The 18,258-nt window shown below is 44.0% G+C and overlaps 1 protein-coding gene across 4 annotated transcripts; it reads left to right on the forward strand.

Annotated features, from left to right (window-relative positions):
* The first annotated feature begins 4,328 nt into the window (after positions 1 to 4,328).
* On the forward strand, positions 4,329 to 18,105 carry LOC113584308 (uncharacterized). Of its 4 annotated transcripts, XM_081703708.1 has the most exons (6): positions 4,329 to 4,752; positions 5,011 to 5,181; positions 8,136 to 8,341; positions 9,055 to 10,010; positions 10,099 to 10,353; positions 13,828 to 18,105. In XM_081703708.1, the coding sequence occupies exons 4-6, from the start codon at positions 9,122 to 9,124 to the stop codon at positions 15,831 to 15,833; spliced, it is 3,150 nt and encodes a 1,049-aa protein (XP_081559834.1). In that variant the 5' UTR covers positions 4,329 to 4,752; positions 5,011 to 5,181; positions 8,136 to 8,341; positions 9,055 to 9,121; the 3' UTR covers positions 15,834 to 18,105. The 4 variants fall into 4 exon arrangements, with proteins under 4 accessions (XP_081559834.1, XP_081559835.1, XP_081559833.1 ...); XM_081703709.1 differs by lacking the exon at positions 5,011 to 5,181; XM_081703707.1 differs by lacking the exon at positions 4,329 to 4,752 and having other exon boundaries at positions 4,765 to 5,181.
* The last annotated feature ends 153 nt before the right edge of the window (positions 18,106 to 18,258 follow it).

Consider the following 18,258-nt stretch of genomic DNA (forward strand, 5'->3'; position numbering starts at 1 on the left):
CACATTTGCAGCCCTGTCATTGCCACATAGGTTGCCAGCTCATATCCTTTGCAGGCTCAACACTAATGGACTTAGGAAAATCCTCAGGGGTAAATTCAGTGTCCATGACTGTTAAATGCATGTGAGTACATGGAGCAGTTGCGTGTGTGTGCTTGTTTTATTTCTGTATGCTTTTAGGACTGAATGAGTGTGCACCCTTTGGGTATACTACCTCATTTCAGCATTGATATTAACTTGATATAGGAATGTCACATTGTCGATATTTGGTTGACATTTGACTTTCAACCAAATAACCAGTTTTAAGTTATAAAGTATGTGATTGATGATGTATGTTTACGGCATTTTTCCAGTTAAACTGCATTTCATCACAATTGCCGCCATCTCCGGTTCACTTCATGCTGAAACGCGTTCACTGGTGATGCCAGATCAGTGTTGACGCAACCGGTTATGATATGATCTGTAACATAAGCATTTGTGAGCATGTCGGAGCTAAGAAGCATCATCAGTTACTTAAAGACTCAACAACCTGGTCATCTGATGATATGAGAATGGCTTTTGAGATTAATAATTGCAAATAAATCTCACTCATTGATTACACACAAAATAATAAGGTACCAGCACTTAACACTCAGGCCAGGAGGACTTCAGCTCTTCACTTGCTCATTTAGGTAAACTTCAGTAAGACCTGAAGATAGCAGTCCAAGAGATGTGCTGGGCATCACTGACTGAGACCGCACAGGTAGCAATCATTTCCGTTCAAGCCCACACAAATGTCTATATTGATCAACTTTGATTTACCGCAATTCCGTTCTTGTCGTTATACCAGTCTGTGCTCAAAAAGCCAGAAGACATAAAGACATGAAATGGAGAAAAATCCCAGGAAAGGAAAAGCAAAGAGACACGCAAAAGAATTTAATGTCCAACAAAACAATACAGGTAGACAACAGATGTATATACAAAGGTAAACTGGGGGAAACGAAACACAAGTGAACAGACAGGCATAATAAAACATGCTAGAAGACAGAGACAAGACATGAATCCTGATGGACACCATGGCAAACTGGGGCCCCGGGCCCCAGAGCAAGATAGAGTCAGTCAGCAGGACCATAGGAGGTCAGCGTTACACTGGAGGAGTAGGGCCAAAGGCAGGACCTGGTACAGGAGCTAGGCCTGAGACAATAGCAGAGCCCATAACGGGACCAGGGACAGGATCAGAGGCTGAATCCAAGACCATTCCAACGATCAGGTAATGAACATGTTGAGGAACCAAGTCACACAGGATAGGGAATCGGTTTTGGAGCCGGAGTCTAGTAAGGAACAGAAGCTGGAGCCGTGTTGGGGTCCTGTGCTGGGGAAAGGACAGAGACCGCAGCAGGAGTCAGAAAAGGTGCAGGAACTGTAGCTAGGGCTGGAGCAATAGCAGATACAGGAACAGGAACAGGCACAGGACCTGGGGCTGGAGCATGAGCCAGGTTTAGAAGACAATAGGACATCGGATCCACGAAGAGGACAGGTAAAGGCAGTAGGCGATTCCAGAAGACCTCAGGTGGCGAGTCAACGAAGGTGACCAGAGAGTCCGTGAAGGTGGCAGGCATATACAGGGAACATAGAGGGTATATACAGGTACAAGAGCTCATGAGGCAGTGGGTCACTGAAGCTTGCTCCAGGTCCAGTTGCCAAGGTCTCCACGCTGAACACAGGGATGGTATCGTCCTGGTTGCACGACATGGTGTTAGTGCCCTCCTCAATGCAGGGTGCTGGAGACATAATAGCAGAAGTAGTATTAGGAGCAGAAAGTGGAACTTCTTGACACCCTTTGAAGCCAGCAGTCCTCATTATGCCAGGGCTAGGTAAGCTCTAGCAGTCCACAGGGGAGCACAACCCCAAGGCATATATTATATAGCCTCTGGTGAACATGGGCATCTTATCACGTGTGGCTGGGACTATAGCCAGCAGGGCTGGGGTGGTCAGGACCACAGACAGCAGGGCTTGTATGGCCAGGAACACAGTGAGTGAAGTAGGGGTCCCCTGACTGCAGACAGCAGGGCTGGACTTTTGTAGTTTGGGCTAGCCCCCACTTTTGATATCAAAAAACAGGAGCAGAAAATCCTGCCATGCCACAGCCAGCTCACCCTCCTGTACAGTCAACCCATTCTCCAGCTGCCCTGGTAAGAGGTCTCTTAATTAAAGATAAACTTTGTGTGCCATCGAGCACTCTCCAAAATTACACTGGCACAAAACTCACCAAAAAGCGAAAACTATGCGCATTTACCTGGATTCCTGTCATAGAAGAAATCCAGGGGGTGGGATCCCCCAAATCTCTTCAACTGAAAATAAGATCTCTTCAACTGAAAATAAGACCTTGTTCCTGCAGTATGAGCAGAATTGTTCATCCCAGTTAGACAACATTGGGGCTGACTAAATTCTTGTTGTTGTGGTAAAGCAACCACAGTTTTGGCCCAGTGATAAATCCATAAATCAGGCTGTTGCTCACATGCAACATCCAATTTAGTTCAGACTTTTGGTAGTGGAATGCGAGTAAAGTCAGGAACAATCAGTGAATTAGGAGCCATGCAGAGAACAGACAAAACTAAAACTAAAACTAAAATATGCTGTAGTAGTGCCATGGGAGCTGTACTTGTAACTGGTAAACTGTAAACAGACACCTAGCATTTTAAAAGTAATCTACATTTGGCCACCAAGGTTTCGGATCCTCAGTATCTTTTGTGGGTGCTGGCCTCTGGATAAAAACATGTAGGCACACTGACAGGAGGAGCTGATCTTCAATCAGCGCCATTACGCTGAGATCCTGAATAAACAGCAGTCTGGAACTTCCCTTTGGAGTTAACAATTCAAGACCAAAGTGGGAGCAATGTACTGTAATCTGGTGGAGATTATCAGGGCAGGGAAATGACACAGAAGGGGTGTATTACAGGGAAGAATGAAATTGAAAAGTTAACTTGGAAAGTGTAAGACAATGTCCCTTGATCCTTGTGTATCCCATTTACCACGGGAAATCTGCATGATCATTTCATCACGCACTTTCCCCCAAATTGGTTACATAATCTCAGACAGATTTATGTGGTTTTCTGGCATAGCATGATAGGCCTTGGTCTATAAGAAAGGGACTGTGGCCAAAAAAATGCTGCATGGCCAAAAATAGTAGTAGCGGGCATCTTGAACCTGTAATGCTTTCTTTGATTTATACATTTCAATTTTTAAGTGCAGACTGATTCATCTATTTTTTGAAACCGAATATATCCAGTGTTTTATAGCTAATTGATGACTTTTGAGGCAAGTGTGCGATGACACAGTGTTACTTGGTGGGGATACATTTCCACTACTTGTCAGCTCTACTAGCCTGGCAGTTCTAGTGCAAAACCAAAGCAAAAAAGGACAATAGGCCTGTGTTGGGTGATTTAAGATATTTGAGTGTAAAAAAGTGTTGGTAAAATATTCCATTAATGACCAGTTAGTATATAGAATGTGATATTTGGAGGGTGTTCCTCATTTTCGATTACAATGTGTAGTTTTATATTATTTTTGAACCTTATGGTTAGTTTGTAAAGTTAGATCACAAAACCCATGATCTTAAACACTGCCATTATAATTTGCAATATACAAAAACATGGTAATACCATTAATATAACACTCTATTTTAACATTATATAGAATAAAACTATTTACATGCAACTTGTATAGCAGGTGTAGATTGAAAGAATAAAAAAGGAGCACTTTGGCTTCCTCCTACTCCCAGTCAAAGTACAGAAATGAATGTGAAGCATATAATCTTCACTGGGATTTAGGATTTATGTCTGGGACACTCCTACAGTGATTTGTAATTTAAGCAAATATAGGAAATAGATGGACAATGGTTGGTTTCCCTGCTGGTCTGGTATTGCTTTTCTGAGAACACCAACACAATACAAGTAAAGGTGTGATTTGTTGGTGAATTGCTATCTGTATTTTTCATATCCCTTATTCAATGCCGCAATAATACAGCAAGGAACTTAGACTGTTATTACATGTTTTGGAAAATCTGTCGCTTTCTGTTCATAAAATGTTATGGTTACTAGGCTAAACTGTGAAAGCAGGAGCCTTTGAGTTGTTCACATGTAATCACCAGTAAATTATGCTAATAATAACTAGCTCGCAGACTAGACTGGATTGGCATAAATGATTATACGCGTATGCCGTGCGCGCATGCACATTTGGGTGTATGTGCGTGCACAGGTCCGTATGCACTTGAGTATGCACTTGAGTTTCAGTATGATCCAACCCTCAGGTTACAGTCGCTCTCTCTCTCTATCCCTCACACACACACACAAACGTGTTCACATATGCACCCGCACACACTAAATTGCGCCAGTTGTAGGTTATTTCAGCAAATACTGCATACGTCACGGTGCATGTACCAATATTGCCAGAATTTCGAGTTACTGAGCCAGACAATGAAATCCGTAATAGTAACCGTACCGAGTGCCATTGGATCCGCATGTTGATCCGCATGTGAGCCACAGGAGGGGCGAGAAAGAGGGGGGCGAATTTAAAAGCGCTGTCTATCTTAATCGATCTTTTAGAGACACAGAGGAAGGAATTGACTAAACGTTCTCGGCTGCAGTAGAGCGGGTTGTGGTTCATCTTAGGGAACAGAAAAGGAAATCTCGCGCACTCGACAAATTTCCGATAGTCCGAATCTGCCCGACGCAAAAGACGTCATCAGCTACCAAGTAGTTCATACGGAGGGTGCAGGTAGGATGCACCGATTACACTACTGCTTCGGCGAAATGATTACATGTACATGATTTTGTGTGTGTGTGTGTGTGTGTGTGTGTGTGTGTGTGTGTGTAATAGAGAAAGCGAGAGAAAGTGAGATCGTTGGATATAAGATGTAAGATGTCTTCATGACTACCTGCGCAGTCGACCTGTCATTTGCATCTGTCGCGAATGGTGCCGTCGTGATAACGGGAATAAAATAGCGATCGGAAATCAATACACTGTTGTTTTAAGGGTGCCTCCTAGGCGTAACACGTTCTGGAATGGAGCGTTTGATGCGGTAAGCGCTTCAGGTTGACGAGAACAAGACTACCACAGGCTCGCCGCATCGTCCTAGAGGCTTCAGTCGCGCTGTGAAGCCACGATGACACGCGATAGCTCTTTGCCGCGAGGCTTATCACCGCGGTAAGAACAGCTCACTGTAATTACTTTCGGGTTCTTTTCTTTTTCTTTTTAAAATGCATGTCATCAAGAATGCAGAGCTGCGAGTCGCTGCCCGAAAAAAAAGAGAGAGAAAGAACTGAGTCAAGTATTTCATTTAGAAGTGGGTTATAATAAACGTTAGGCTTGAGCGCGCATCCGGTCGAGTGGTGTTGCGTGAACCAGAATGAAAAGAAAGAGGAGCGCGACTTTTGTGTCCCGGAGGACCGGAGGAGGTTGGGAGCGCCAGACCACATTGCAGTGTCCAGCCTTGGGAATCGGTGGCGGACTTCCTTCCATAACGCCCCCCCAAAACAGACGGAGCTAGCGGCTCACCCTTATCGCTCCTGCTACAGACAAAACTGGAGACGGTGCACGGATGGCAATAAGAAAGCCTTTTACATGGCAGCGTGAAAATTAAGTAAACGTGTTAGTCGATTTGGGGTTGGATGCAAGCTTTGGGTAGAATGTTTTTGTTTGTAGTTATATTTGATTATAACAACTTATTTTCAGTGGGTCATCTAAATGATATATAATGGCTTATGCTGGAGATCATCCAGGGAGGAAAACAAAGAAAACTAACGGAACTACACATCTTTATGAAATGCTGTTTTTAAGGTAGCAAGCCCATGCCTCAAAGGTGTACAATTTTTTGAAATTCAACAAAGTGCATGTCTTAATGGGCTCAGTTTGTACCGTGGCTTCTGCTGATGTGATACCCCGTGTTTGACTCTTTTGTGCTTTGGTGTGTGAGAGAGAAAACATTTAATGATAGAAGAAATTCCTTGAGAGAGATTTATCTAAATTTGGATTGGAGAGAGTGAAACCAACAGTAAAAACAGGACTGCTTGGAGGTGCCTGCAGAGACAGGCACATGAAAAGAGAATGTAGGGGGTGACAGATGGTTTGAGATTTGCAGATCTTTGTTTATCATGCATGCTATCACAAAACTTTGTCACCACTATGACTAAGAGGTACCACCATCCATTACTCAGAGAGAAAGCAAAATAGGGGAATATTAGAGAGTTGGTTTTTGATGTTTTTATCATGTCAACCATGATTTGTCACAGACTGCACACATTACCAGAAAAGCATGCTTTATATGTGTCTTTGTATATACTTCTGAAGTACATACTTCACACAGATTGTGTGTATCAACTTTGCATACACACTTTGCAGGTGTGTATTTGCTGCTGGTTTATGAGAGAATAAGAGGAAGAGAGAGAGAGAGAGAGAGAGAGAGAGAGAGAGCGAGAGAGAGAGAGAGAGACTTTTGCCCTGATAGTGAAGATTATTTACATTCCTTAAAAGTAGAAGGGTGGAATCATTTCAGTTAGAGCATCCAGTACCTCTCACGCATATCTTCTGCCGCCACACAAACACACACACTCACACACACACACACACACACACACACACACACACACACACACACACACACACACCACTCTTGCCCAAATCCTACATAAATAAGATATACATATTTATTTTAAACTCAAGTGAAAGTAGTAATTCTCCAATTGGTTAGCTTTACTCTCTCTCTCTCTCTCTCTCTCTCTCTCTCTCTCTCTCTCTCTCTCTCTCTCTCTCTCGCTCTCTCTCTCTCTCTCTCTCTCTCTCTCTCTCTCTCTCTCTCTCTCTCACACACACACACACACACACACACATCCAGGGGTATGCAGGACAGCACTCTGATCACTGTCTACAAACAGGCTTCTGTCTGTGCCTGGAAACATTCACTGAAATTAACGGAAATAACTGACTGCATGGAATGAGTCAGTCCATGTGTACGTGTGTGTGTATACGAGTGTGTGTATACGTGTGTGTGTGTGTGTGTGTGTGTGTGTGTGAGAGAGAGAGAAAGAGAGAGAGAACCCCCCTCTGGAGAAACAAATCTCTCTTTCATAATTTGAAACTTGCAGTGCAGCAATATGATGGCTGAAATGCAATCGTTTTTGCTGATCATATTTGGAGGGCATGCGCATGAGAAAGATGGCGATAGCAAAGCTCCGACTGTGCAACTACAACACTGTTGGAAGGGAAGGGGGTGCTGGGAGGGTCAAAGAAATAAAACGTCTGCTTTTGAGCGAGAATGTGTGATGACATTTGCATTAAGGGACATCTTAGAAGGCAGAAATGCCATTTCCCGCCTAAATGCCCTCCACACATTCTGTGCGCTGAGGGACTTTGCATCTGCCCTAGTGCATGTGTGCTGTGTGGGAGTGGGAGAACTGAAAGTTTTTCAGTAAAAGGCAGAAAGGCCACTGCTCTCTGTCAATCACTGTCAGAACAGAGCTCATCACACGCAGAAACACACAAGCACACAGGAAATATGAGCGCAGAGTCATCAAACACACGCTGATATGCAAGAGAATGTGGACATACGTACGCAACATACCCACCCGCCGAACCAACTGGATCTGATTTTCCGGAGGCAGTGTAAATATGCACGCCCAGTGAACTATCGCAACCTCGCATATACCTCCATGTTATAATAACTGAGATAACAGTCTGACATTCTTATGTGGACATATAACTACAAGTTATTCTTATGAGCACATTCCTATGAGCACATATAACTCCAAGTTATTCCTATGAGCACATTCCTATGAGCACATATAACTCCAATTTATTCCTATGAGCACATTCAACTCCAAGTTATTCCTATGAGCACATTCCTATGAGCACATATAACTCCAAGTTATTCCTATGAGCACATATAACTCCAAGTTATTCCTATGAGCACATTCAACTCCAAGTTATTCCTATGAGCACATATAACACCAAGTTATTCCTATGAGCACATTCCTACTTTCTTTCTCTTTCCCTTTTTCTCTTAATGTCTCTTTCTATACCTGGACTCTCCCTGCCTTCTCTGCCTCAACATGCCATTCTTTCATTGATAATCTCTAACTTTATGCTTTTAACCTTTTCTCCAGTGTGCAAACATGTCAGAATAACAACATAAAGAACAAGACATGCTGAACTAATGAGAGAAATCAGAGAGATGGATAAAGAATGAGGATCCAAAATGGAAAAAAGCAAGAGCGTGTTTGGGAGAAAGAGTGAAGATTAAAGCAAACACCTCCCACTCTCTCTCTTACAACGGCTGTGATGTCATCATTATGAGCCCACAGGCCAAAAGGTTATGATCAATCACATATTTACACTAGACATGCACTAATGTGCAAATGACTGCAGTGTTTGAAGCACGGATAGTATTGCTATGAATGTCCTAAATATACAGCACCGAAACTCAACAAGTTTCCACAGGTCTTTATTTCTGCTCAGCCATGCACCATAAATACAAATATTGCTAGGGTTTCTTGTTAAAACATGTGTTCAGTAATGCATTTTGTTGGTTGTATGCTGGCTTGCAGTAAATATGAGTAAGAAATACAACCGTAATGGATGTTAATTGAGTATCAGGGCTGTCATGCAGTGTATATTCTGGAAGTAGCATATGAAAATACCGAATAGCCGTGCCTCCCTGCATACTGTGTTCGTGGGTCTGTTTACACACTAGTACAGTCAGAGTTTGCACCTGCGCTTATGACTCATGACTTTGTTGACACTGAGGGCAGGTCACTTAAAGTGCTCAGTTGTCCATACTGTACTACGCAGAGGTATACACACACATGGTGCTGAGTTGCAGTTTTTACACATACACGCACAAAATGATAAACCAACAATATGCCATATGTGCTGTACAGCTGGTATAACTACACACTTTGGGAGTGCTGTACTCACTCATATGCTCAGAGTACCCAGCCTTTTTTAAAATCAGTTTTTTGAGTAAGTCTGCCTGTCTGTTTGTGAGCAAGTGCGACTGTAATGTAATGTATCTTTTTTTAACAGGTGAAGACAAAAAAAAAAAAAAAAGCAGTGAGTTGTTACTGAGGCATTGAGGAGGCAGATTACCACCATGGAGCATCTGCTGATACTCTCCATGCTTCTGGCTTTGCTGCACCCAATCACAGGCAATGTGTATGTAAACTCTTCCTCAAATGAAGGCAATACCCAAATTTCTGCTCCACAACCAACCAACCAGACGCAGTTGAGTTTGGGGTCTTCTCATCTCATAGGCCGGACAGAGGTGGCTTTCAAAATTAATGATCAAGAAATGGGCACAAGAGACAAAACAGTCATGGACAAATTTGTTGGAGCGGCTGATCAAGAAGACGTTGTATCAAGTGGGCATTCAGAGGAACCAACCATTAGTAATATGTGGAAAACACCACCACAGCCTTCAAGTACAGATATAAAAGTTAAACTTGCAGCCCATTCAGTATCTCCATACACCAGAGACATTGGGGTACTTACCCAAACTCCATGGCCTGCAGCAGGGCCTATTAACACAACACCCACACAGCAAGCTGGAGACCAGACCAAAAATGAAAGCACTGAACTTTCATTTACCTCTCAGGGCTCTGGCCGCAACCTGCTCCATGGCAGACATGTCACACCAGAAGCACTGTCAGAAGAACCATTTAATGAAATCATTGAAGATGATTGGTCAGATTTGGCAACATTAATCCCCACTGGACGTGGTTTATGGGAGTCGTCAACTGGCACTATGGAAACGGACAGTGTGGAGCATGCACAGTACAGGCCCCCAGCTCAAACTGTTTATGACATTCTGACCACTGGATCCAGGGCTCATACAAGCCCTACTGTAAGACTGGTGCTCCAGTCTAACCCTTCCACCAGTACGCTGGCCAATAAGAAACATGCATTTGCATCAGCTGGTTCCGAATCGGTGACAGATCGTGTGAGCTCCAATCTGTCAATCAGTGAGGCTGATCTAGGAGTCGGTGAGTTAAAGTTTCAATGTTCTGTCAAGTTCCAATGACATATGGTGCGTTAATTTATAGCTTTGTTTTATTCTCCCATGTTTATTAGCTGAGGCAGGCAGCACCATTTCAGCAGGCAATCGACAGCACAGGACATTTCCAGTAAGGGAAACCCCAGCTAGTTCAACTCCACAGCCAGGAAACGCAACACAACCGGCAAAGGCAGCAACAGCACCCAATCAACAGCCAAAAGGGGCAGGGTCTCAAGGAACAGGCACCAGCACAGGCATTCTGCAAAGACCAGGGACCACAGCATTTAAGAGCTTGGCCCCTACAAGCACATCATTTCAACAGAACACAGCAGGTAGGAATCGTTTGAAGAGTGTGCTCATGGGATTTGTAGTTCGCAGCAGTAATGGAAACAATGGCTACTTTGATAATATGTATGTCTTTGGCACAAAGTTGAATTATTTATGCAGCTGGTTTCTTACGGGAAGATGATGGAGAAAGCACAACGGTCCCAGACAGGGCCAGTAGCAGAGACAGGGAGAGAGAAAGAGGCAGATGGAAAATGTAAGCGTGGGAAAGAGACAAGTCTCACCTGGGGGGAAAATATGCACAGAGGAGATGGACGGAGAGACGGAAGGAGGCGAGAACAGATAGAAGACAGAAGGGCAGTGAAGGATGAAGTGAGCAAGGATGAAAGAAAACGAGGGCCCAAAACAGAGTGGCTCCTGCAGGTTTCCTGATAGGTACTGTCACACAGAGAAGGGCTCATTTTGTAAATGTAGCGAGCAAGGGGCATGGGGTAATGAGCCGGGAGAGCTGAGAGAAGTGATCAAAGCCAGATGGGTGGAGGGCTTGTTGCAGTGAAGGTTGGAGACAAGTGGAATAAAACAGGGCAGAAGCTGAAGGAGCCGTATGGATGCCAGTCGAGTAGTTTTATTTGGGGTCTCAGAATTCTAATAGACCTCCACTGCACATGAAACTGAGGAATCAAGGACACATGTCAGTCACTGTGGTTTGTGTGTGTGTATGTATGTGTGTGTTTTTGGTGTAGAGTGAAAGACCGTGTGTTTGTTGGTGTGTGTAAATGCCTCCAGCTGTGAAATGTGATCGGCACACCTGGGATATGTCTGAGCCCCAGGTCTGCTGTGCAGGAGCAAATCTTTGTCAAAGGGAGTAAAGCATATGTTACTAGAAGTATATGCGCATCTGTCTGATTTCCAATTTACTTTTGTGAAGGTTTATCCTCAGCACGTGTGCAGGACCTAATTACAATTATGAGTTTGTATGAGTGTGTATATACCCCACTCCCCTAGACGTGAAAGATTTCTGGGGGCCAAATTTTATATGTATATTTTAATCACTTTCTGTGCCATTTCTTATCTGATACTTTACCTTTTTGGTTGGGGGGCTCTCCCCCTCTGGCAATGCGATATTGTTCTCAGATGTTTTATTTCATAGAAATGTCCGGTAAGTCATGTTAATTTCAGTTTATCACAAACCACCATTTGTCCCAAAGCTAAAGGTATTTTGTCAGTTATAAAAAGTTTGCATTGTACCATAAGTCCTTTGACTGATGCCAAAGCAGAAAACCAGGAGAACACTGGAGCCTTATGATTTAGAGCAGGGAGCAATACCTGTATGGTAATAAACAAGATGCCTTTTTGAGGAGTTATGGAAAGGTAGTTCCAGTGATAAAAATGACAAAAACCTCTGTGTGCTTTTTCCGTTCAGCAGATCCCTTGTGCCTTAAGTTCTTGTTCAGGTTGTAATCTCATGATACAGTGTTGCTTTTAATTCCTCCAGGCTGCATCTGAGCTGAGTTTATCACTGTATATGTGTGTGCAGGAGCCATTACAAAACTGTGGGTGTGTGTGCATGTGTTCTGTCTTGCATACTACAGGCTACGAATAAAACCTGCAGGGAAAAGCAATGCTGCCTAACCACATTTTAAAAAACAACCTAAAACACAGATGGGAAAATGCTGATAGGACAGCTGAAAGTACATTTCCACTGCAGTAGCTGGCATAGAATGCTAAAGTGATATGTTGTGAAAATTCATGGCTGTTTTTGAGGAAAGCCCTTTATTTTCTCCAGTTATGAAAGCGACACATGGAAATCATTGCATTTTCCTATGCGGTGTTGATCCATGTGGGCAGCAGTTTAGCAGGAATATGCATTTTAACCACAAAACCTATGCCAAATCTGTAGATCTTTACAGGTGTAGTGCCACCTTGATTTAATGTATAATGTACTATTTTTTGACTGTACCAACATTAACAGATACATCACAGTATGTCTGATTTTAATAACTTCTCGTGTTATCCTTCTCTTCATATTTCCTCTAAATATTATTTAACTTGAGGGCGCTGTATTTAAACATTGCTAATCAATACAGTGTTTTAAATAGATCAAATGTGCACAGTCAGAAGTTCTGTGAAAGAATATTATGTTACATATTTGTAGAAATGTATAGATTTGCACATTGTGTGTGTGTGTTTAAAATGAGAACTTGTCATATTTTATAAGGTATTTGCAGATGAGTAATAGATGCAGGAAAATGATGGGAGGAGATTGTGTTAACCAACCCGAGTTCAAGTGCAGGTGATGTGTGGTTGGGCTGGCATAGTGCCAGATGGCTTCCCTGTAGCCCAGTTGTGTGAATTTGTATGAAGAGTTGTTTTGTGTCTGTGCTAGTTATATAGAAGCTTGAGTATTATGTATCATTTGGTTTGGCTAAAAATCTAGGCAGCTATTTTTAGCTTCTTTGTCCTTTTGATTTTGTCTGGTTTTCAACATTAAAGGCAGTTTTTGCACCTTGGAATCATTCCACGTCACATTCTGCCCCTAAGCAAGCCAGCTGGTTTCACATTACGGCCTTACATTAGCTAATAACAGCTGAAATACAGGTTGTTTACAGGTGGAAATGTGGAATACACTGCTCTGCCAGTCTGAATCTGCACTGTTATATGTCTTATTAGTATTAATGGAATACTTTCATAGAACTAGATTTACCATAAGTCTTAATAGAACAATTATGAATTTGGGTTTTATATAGTAGATACCATGTAAAAGTCTCATTTCAATTTGTAACCAGACAATTTTGTTGTGTGTACATATGTCCCTCTGTCTGTTGTTTGTCTTTCATCCACACTTTTATTTTGTATCAATGACTCATATTTGATGTGCATTATGGCTTAAATAATTACTTTATTGTGAGTATACCAGAAGTTAAATCATGTGCAGACAGTAGAGTGAGAGGTGAATCGTAATTGTAATGTGAAAAATACTTAAGTGGATGCTAGATTACTTTTCTTATATTAGGTCAATTATCTGATATCAATATAAGAACAACTGTGATTGTGATCGTGTTATGTACCTGATGCATGATAAACGAGCAGTCTAAAGCAGTGTAGCACTAGTTCCTTTTCTAAGTCAGACAATGGATGCTTCTGTCCTAAAACACTATCTCCATCTGCTGGAAGTACTGTCACATTACATATCTCAGCAGACAAAACAACAACCTTATTTAAATGTGTACCTACTTTTATGGAATTTGGCAAAGCGACTTAAAAAAAGTGATCATTTGCAATTATACATTTGCTATCAGTATGTATGCTCCCTGGAAATGATAGACTGAGTAGTTCATAAGATGCAGAGAGCAATAAAAAAGCCCACCTGCCATCAGTACATTTCACTTGAGGTCTTTGCTTATTCTGTTTTTGTCCAATTACTGGGCAATTGTCCATTTTGTATCATGTATATTTTGGTCTGCCATTCTATCTTGAAACCAGTTTTTTTTATTGGTTTGATTGTTTGTTTGCTTCCACAGATACAAGCACCCAAAGCACAACTCACTTGAAAGGACACAGATACTTGACACCATTGGACAAGGATGTGAGATTGGGTGTCAGCCACGGGAGCGTCCCTGTGGTTAAACAAGACCCAACCCCTACTGCTACCCACATTCCTGGAGGCCCCTGTGCCACTGGCTTGGGTCCCTGTGCGAGCCCTGGTGATCTGGATGTGGTCACTGAGGTTGGCATCTCAAATGGGAGCATGTTGGTGTGGGCAGACCTAAGCCGCACACTGTCGTTTGCCTGGGAGCTGCACGTTTTTGGCTCAGCCTCCCTCTTCCTGCTCCTGGCTGCTGGTGCCACCCTGGGCCTGGCCCTGGCTCCCAGCATGTGCTGCCCTCACCGCGGCTTGCTGGCATTCACCAATGGCCTTCTGCTCCTCGCTGGTGCTGTGCGGGCTGCCTACTTCCTCCTCGACCCCTACGGTTCCCGACAGCTCCTGCCGCAGCCTGTCGCCACGGCACTGTGCACGCTGCCACTGCCCCTGCTGACCTGGGCCCAGGCTGCCATGGCTGTGCTCGTGCTGAAGGGGGCTAAGGTGAATCTACTACCCCCCTCGCTCCAGCGTCCACCCCTCCTGGTCGTGCTGGTGGTGCTCCAGTGCACCCTGTTGCTCGCAGCTGACCTGCTGTCTCCTGCGCTGTCGCCCTCTGTACCAATCGTGCTGCAAAGCCTCACCTTGACTGCAGGGCTGGCCCTGTGCCTGGGCTACCTGTGTGTGGCCCTTCCGCGCCTGTCTAGCCCCCAGGCAGGGTGCACTGGGGACCAGGGTTTGTGCGGGCCAAAGCTGAGGGTGCTGGCACGCACATTGGCTGTGTGCGCCCTCCTGGGGGTGCTGTGCTGCCTGCTGCATGCCTATACCTGCCTATGGCTGTATGGCCTGCTGGGTGACTGCCGGCGCTTCCGCTGGGCCTGGTGGCTGTGCCAGTTCTGGGCCCGGCTACTGGAACTCGCCTGGGCTTTTGGTCTAATGCTGCTGGCCTCCTGGGTCTTCTGGAGGCCACGAAGGGGCCAGACGGGGAGGGCTACGGGACAGGGAGGTGCTGGTACAGGAGACCTCGCCTCACCCGGCCAATCCTCCAGCTCCTCCCACACGCACACATGCTGGGCAAAAATAGTACAGAGTCTTAAGGGGCGGCCAAACAGGAAGACTGACAGCAATGGCATGGGAGGGGCCAGCGGTGGCAGTGGCAGCGGTAGTGTGGCTGGGGAGGTGCCCAACAACTGCAGCGGGCAGGACCGGCCAGGAGCTGACATCAGCAAGAGCCTCATACGAAACCGGGACACACCCAAAGAGAGCAACCGTGCTCGTAACCAGAGGAGCGTCGGCGAGGCCTCGGTGGGGTCACTGTTGAGGCTGCAGACGCTCAGCCGGCAGCATCGGTGCTCGAGTAGCAGCGTGGACCGCGACAAGGAGTCGGCCGTCTCGCTGTACGACTTTGACCTGCGCCCTCCGTCCCCCATCGACCTGAGCCGCAGCATCGACGAAGCGCTGCACAGAGAGCACCTGCTGCAGGGAGGTGGCCTGTTCCACCCGCTCGGCACCTGGTCACCACCACGGTCACCACCACCCCAGCCCCCTGGGTCATGGATGCGCAGGAACAGCGAGCCCCAGGTCCCGCTGTCGGAAAGCAGCGGCGAGCGATCGCCACTCACCGAGTCCTCCGCTGCCCTGGAACGCTCTATCCCCAGTGCCGTGCCCAGTCGCCAGGTGACAGCGCCCCCTACACCCACCCACCAGGGCCCTCGCTGGGTATCCGGAGCCCCTGTGCCTTCCTCCGTGTCCTGCCCTGTCTCCTTGCACCCCTCCCCCAGCACAGGACAAGCCCTTACCCCCAGCACGGATGACACCAGGCCATTCCTGACCCCTGAAATGGACAGGGTGGGGTCACAGCTGGACAGTAGAGGGGGGCGGAGCTACCTGAAAGTCAATTGCCATGATGACTCGGCCAGTGTGAGTAGTGACATAATCGACCTTTGAACTGGGTTAAACTTGGTCAAAGAGGAAAAACCCTGATAACAATCACCTCACATTACCTAAAAGAAAAAGCTGTGATGAAAGGAAATTTTTATGGTGACTGGTACAGCCACAGACTACAAGTCACAGAGACATTGAAAAATGGCTTAATTTGGATTTCAATTGGATTATAGAAGTCAGATTTACAAGCACATAAAGTTAACTTGCAACATGGGCTCCTCTGTGTGGCTCTCTGCAGTTTTATAGGTGTTTGTGCACTATGCCCTGTTCATTCCTGGAGGCAAAGCTCAGCAAGCAATGTGAAAGATAAGTGCTGCACCACAGATTTTGCAGCACAAAGGTTATTTCAGAAGATGAGAACAGCCGAGTCATGGCTGTGTGGATTTCTTATTATTTCTCTCCCCCAGACTGAGAATATTAATTTGGAATGTCTGAAAATGATGAAGGTAAGCTATTTTATGAAAAATATTTTTGGAAAGCTCATCTGTTTTCAATGTGTTTGGGCTTTTGATTTTTTGAAACTAACAAACTCTGGATAGGGATTTATGAATATAAGAGAGATTTGTGCTAGGTTCTGCAAAAAAAAATCTTTAACCCCATACCTACCCAAAAGCTCTGTTTATTCTTTCATTTTATTTTATTTATTTAACTTTTTTTGGGGGGGGGGGGGGTGCTTTTTGAGACATAAGAAGCAACCACTTCCCCTTAATTCATTTTTTTTTTTCATGTCTTAAAATGACATGGCAAGTCACACAAACATGGCAGTTAGGACCTTAAATAATGAGACTACAGCCGAAAGATTTCAGAACCTGGCCATCAAGTGTTCGCATCAAGTGTTGACAATTCATTTTGAAGGACCATGCATTTGCAGTTACTGTGCATACGGTTTTATGGCATTACTGAATTTTAAATTGTGTTGTTTTTCTGCACTAACTAAAATGTGCCAAATGTGATGTCTTCTTGTACATGCCTTACCTAACAAAAGATCCTTGGGCAACTGTAAACTGTTTTGGACAGCCAGTGTAGCTCTTACACATTAGAAAAGCAAATATGAAGATACAGTATATTCCAAAAAACAGAGCTTGATTAGTCTTTCAGAACAGCAAGAGGACACTTGAGCAGTACATGTGAAAGGCTAACATTAGTGTGACATAAAAGAAAATGTACATACTGCTATTTTTGTTGTCTGTAAATAAAAATGTGCTGTGTTCAGAATAACATGAAATATATTTAATGTGAATGACAATCCTACATAGTGCAAGTGTATTTCCAGCCAGATTACAAGCACTGACATTAAGGGAACTCAATTATTTTTTTAGATGTGTAAAGGTATATAACTAAATATTCTAGTAATATCAGACTAAAATGTTTTCAACAGTAAATCAATCTCAAATGACATAAGCACTATTTAGTGCACATTCACATTTAATTAAAGAGGGAATTTATAAAAATGTGATCCACTCTCAAATTTGTGGCCTGTATCATGCGCTTCTGCTTTCTTGGTCAACCCAAATTCATTGCTTTTATTTGTGTTGTCAAATGATTTCATCAGGTGTCCCGATAGTGTGTTGACCTCACCTACACGCTACTGGGTTCTGTCTTGTACTGTTAGTACAGTCATGCTTACAGAACCTATTTGAGTCCATCATGGTCTTTGGAAACCCTCTTTATGCTGATGGATTTGTGCTGATGCCTCACTTTTGCTGTGAATTAAAACTGATGAACAGCAATATTTTGTGTTTGCTTTTTTTTACAGTAGCTTTCTTTAATAACACTTTCCACAGACCAGAATAAAAATGTAGCTACCACAAACTGCTGACATCGCCATCAACCCAAACATAAATCTCGGAACTGGAGATTGAAGTTAGTCATTCTCTGTAGTGTTTGTAAAACTGCTCATTCTGAGCCATGGTGAAGTTATTCTTCCAGTTCCCAACTTTCCATAGAAAAGTGTCAACATGCAGCTTACGAAGAGACGGCAGAAGACAATTGCTTCAAAATTGTCACCCATCCCCAACCCTCACCTACCTGCCTAACTAGCTGAATGAACTCACCTTTCTACGTGAGTGGGGGATTGGGAAAAACACTGATATTTCCATCGTCAGTGAGGCTGCTCACTGGGTTGTCCTTCATGACATCCAAGTGAATGCCTCCTCTGATCTTCCCCTTCTCATCTTCTGGCATGGACAAACGAAGAGGCAAAGGAATTTCATTTCTCGCAAAGTGTACCGAAGCACCAAAACCGTAAATGCTGCAAATAAACATTCATAATGAATTGTTGTGTTTTGTCTTTCATTGTATTGTATAAACATTTATTTGCGAATTCTTTGTGAATACTTCAGGAGCTCAGAAGAACAATGAAATTTGCTACTTATGTTTTATATGTTACTGTAGTAAATCAACTGATTGGGTCATATTGCCTTTACAC

The sequence above is a fragment of the Electrophorus electricus genome, chromosome 20 (genome assembly GCF_041902795.1).
Source record: "Electrophorus electricus isolate QZ-2024a chromosome 20, ASM4190279v1, whole genome shotgun sequence".
In the NCBI taxonomy this organism is placed as follows: Eukaryota; Metazoa; Chordata; class Actinopteri; order Gymnotiformes; family Gymnotidae; genus Electrophorus; species Electrophorus electricus.

Excerpts from the sequence above, each read along its gene's own strand:
- LOC113584308 (XM_081703708.1), top strand. The coding sequence starts at position 9,122 with ATGGAGCATCTGCTGATACTCTCCATGCTTCTGGCTTTGCTGCACCCA. Across the intron at positions 10,011-10,098 it reads TGAGGCTGATCTAGGAGTCG|CTGAGGCAGGCAGCACCATT; the intron begins GTGAGTTAAAGT and ends CATGTTTATTAG. Across the intron at positions 10,354-13,827 it reads ATTTCAACAGAACACAGCAG|ATACAAGCACCCAAAGCACA; the intron begins GTAGGAATCGTT and ends TTGCTTCCACAG.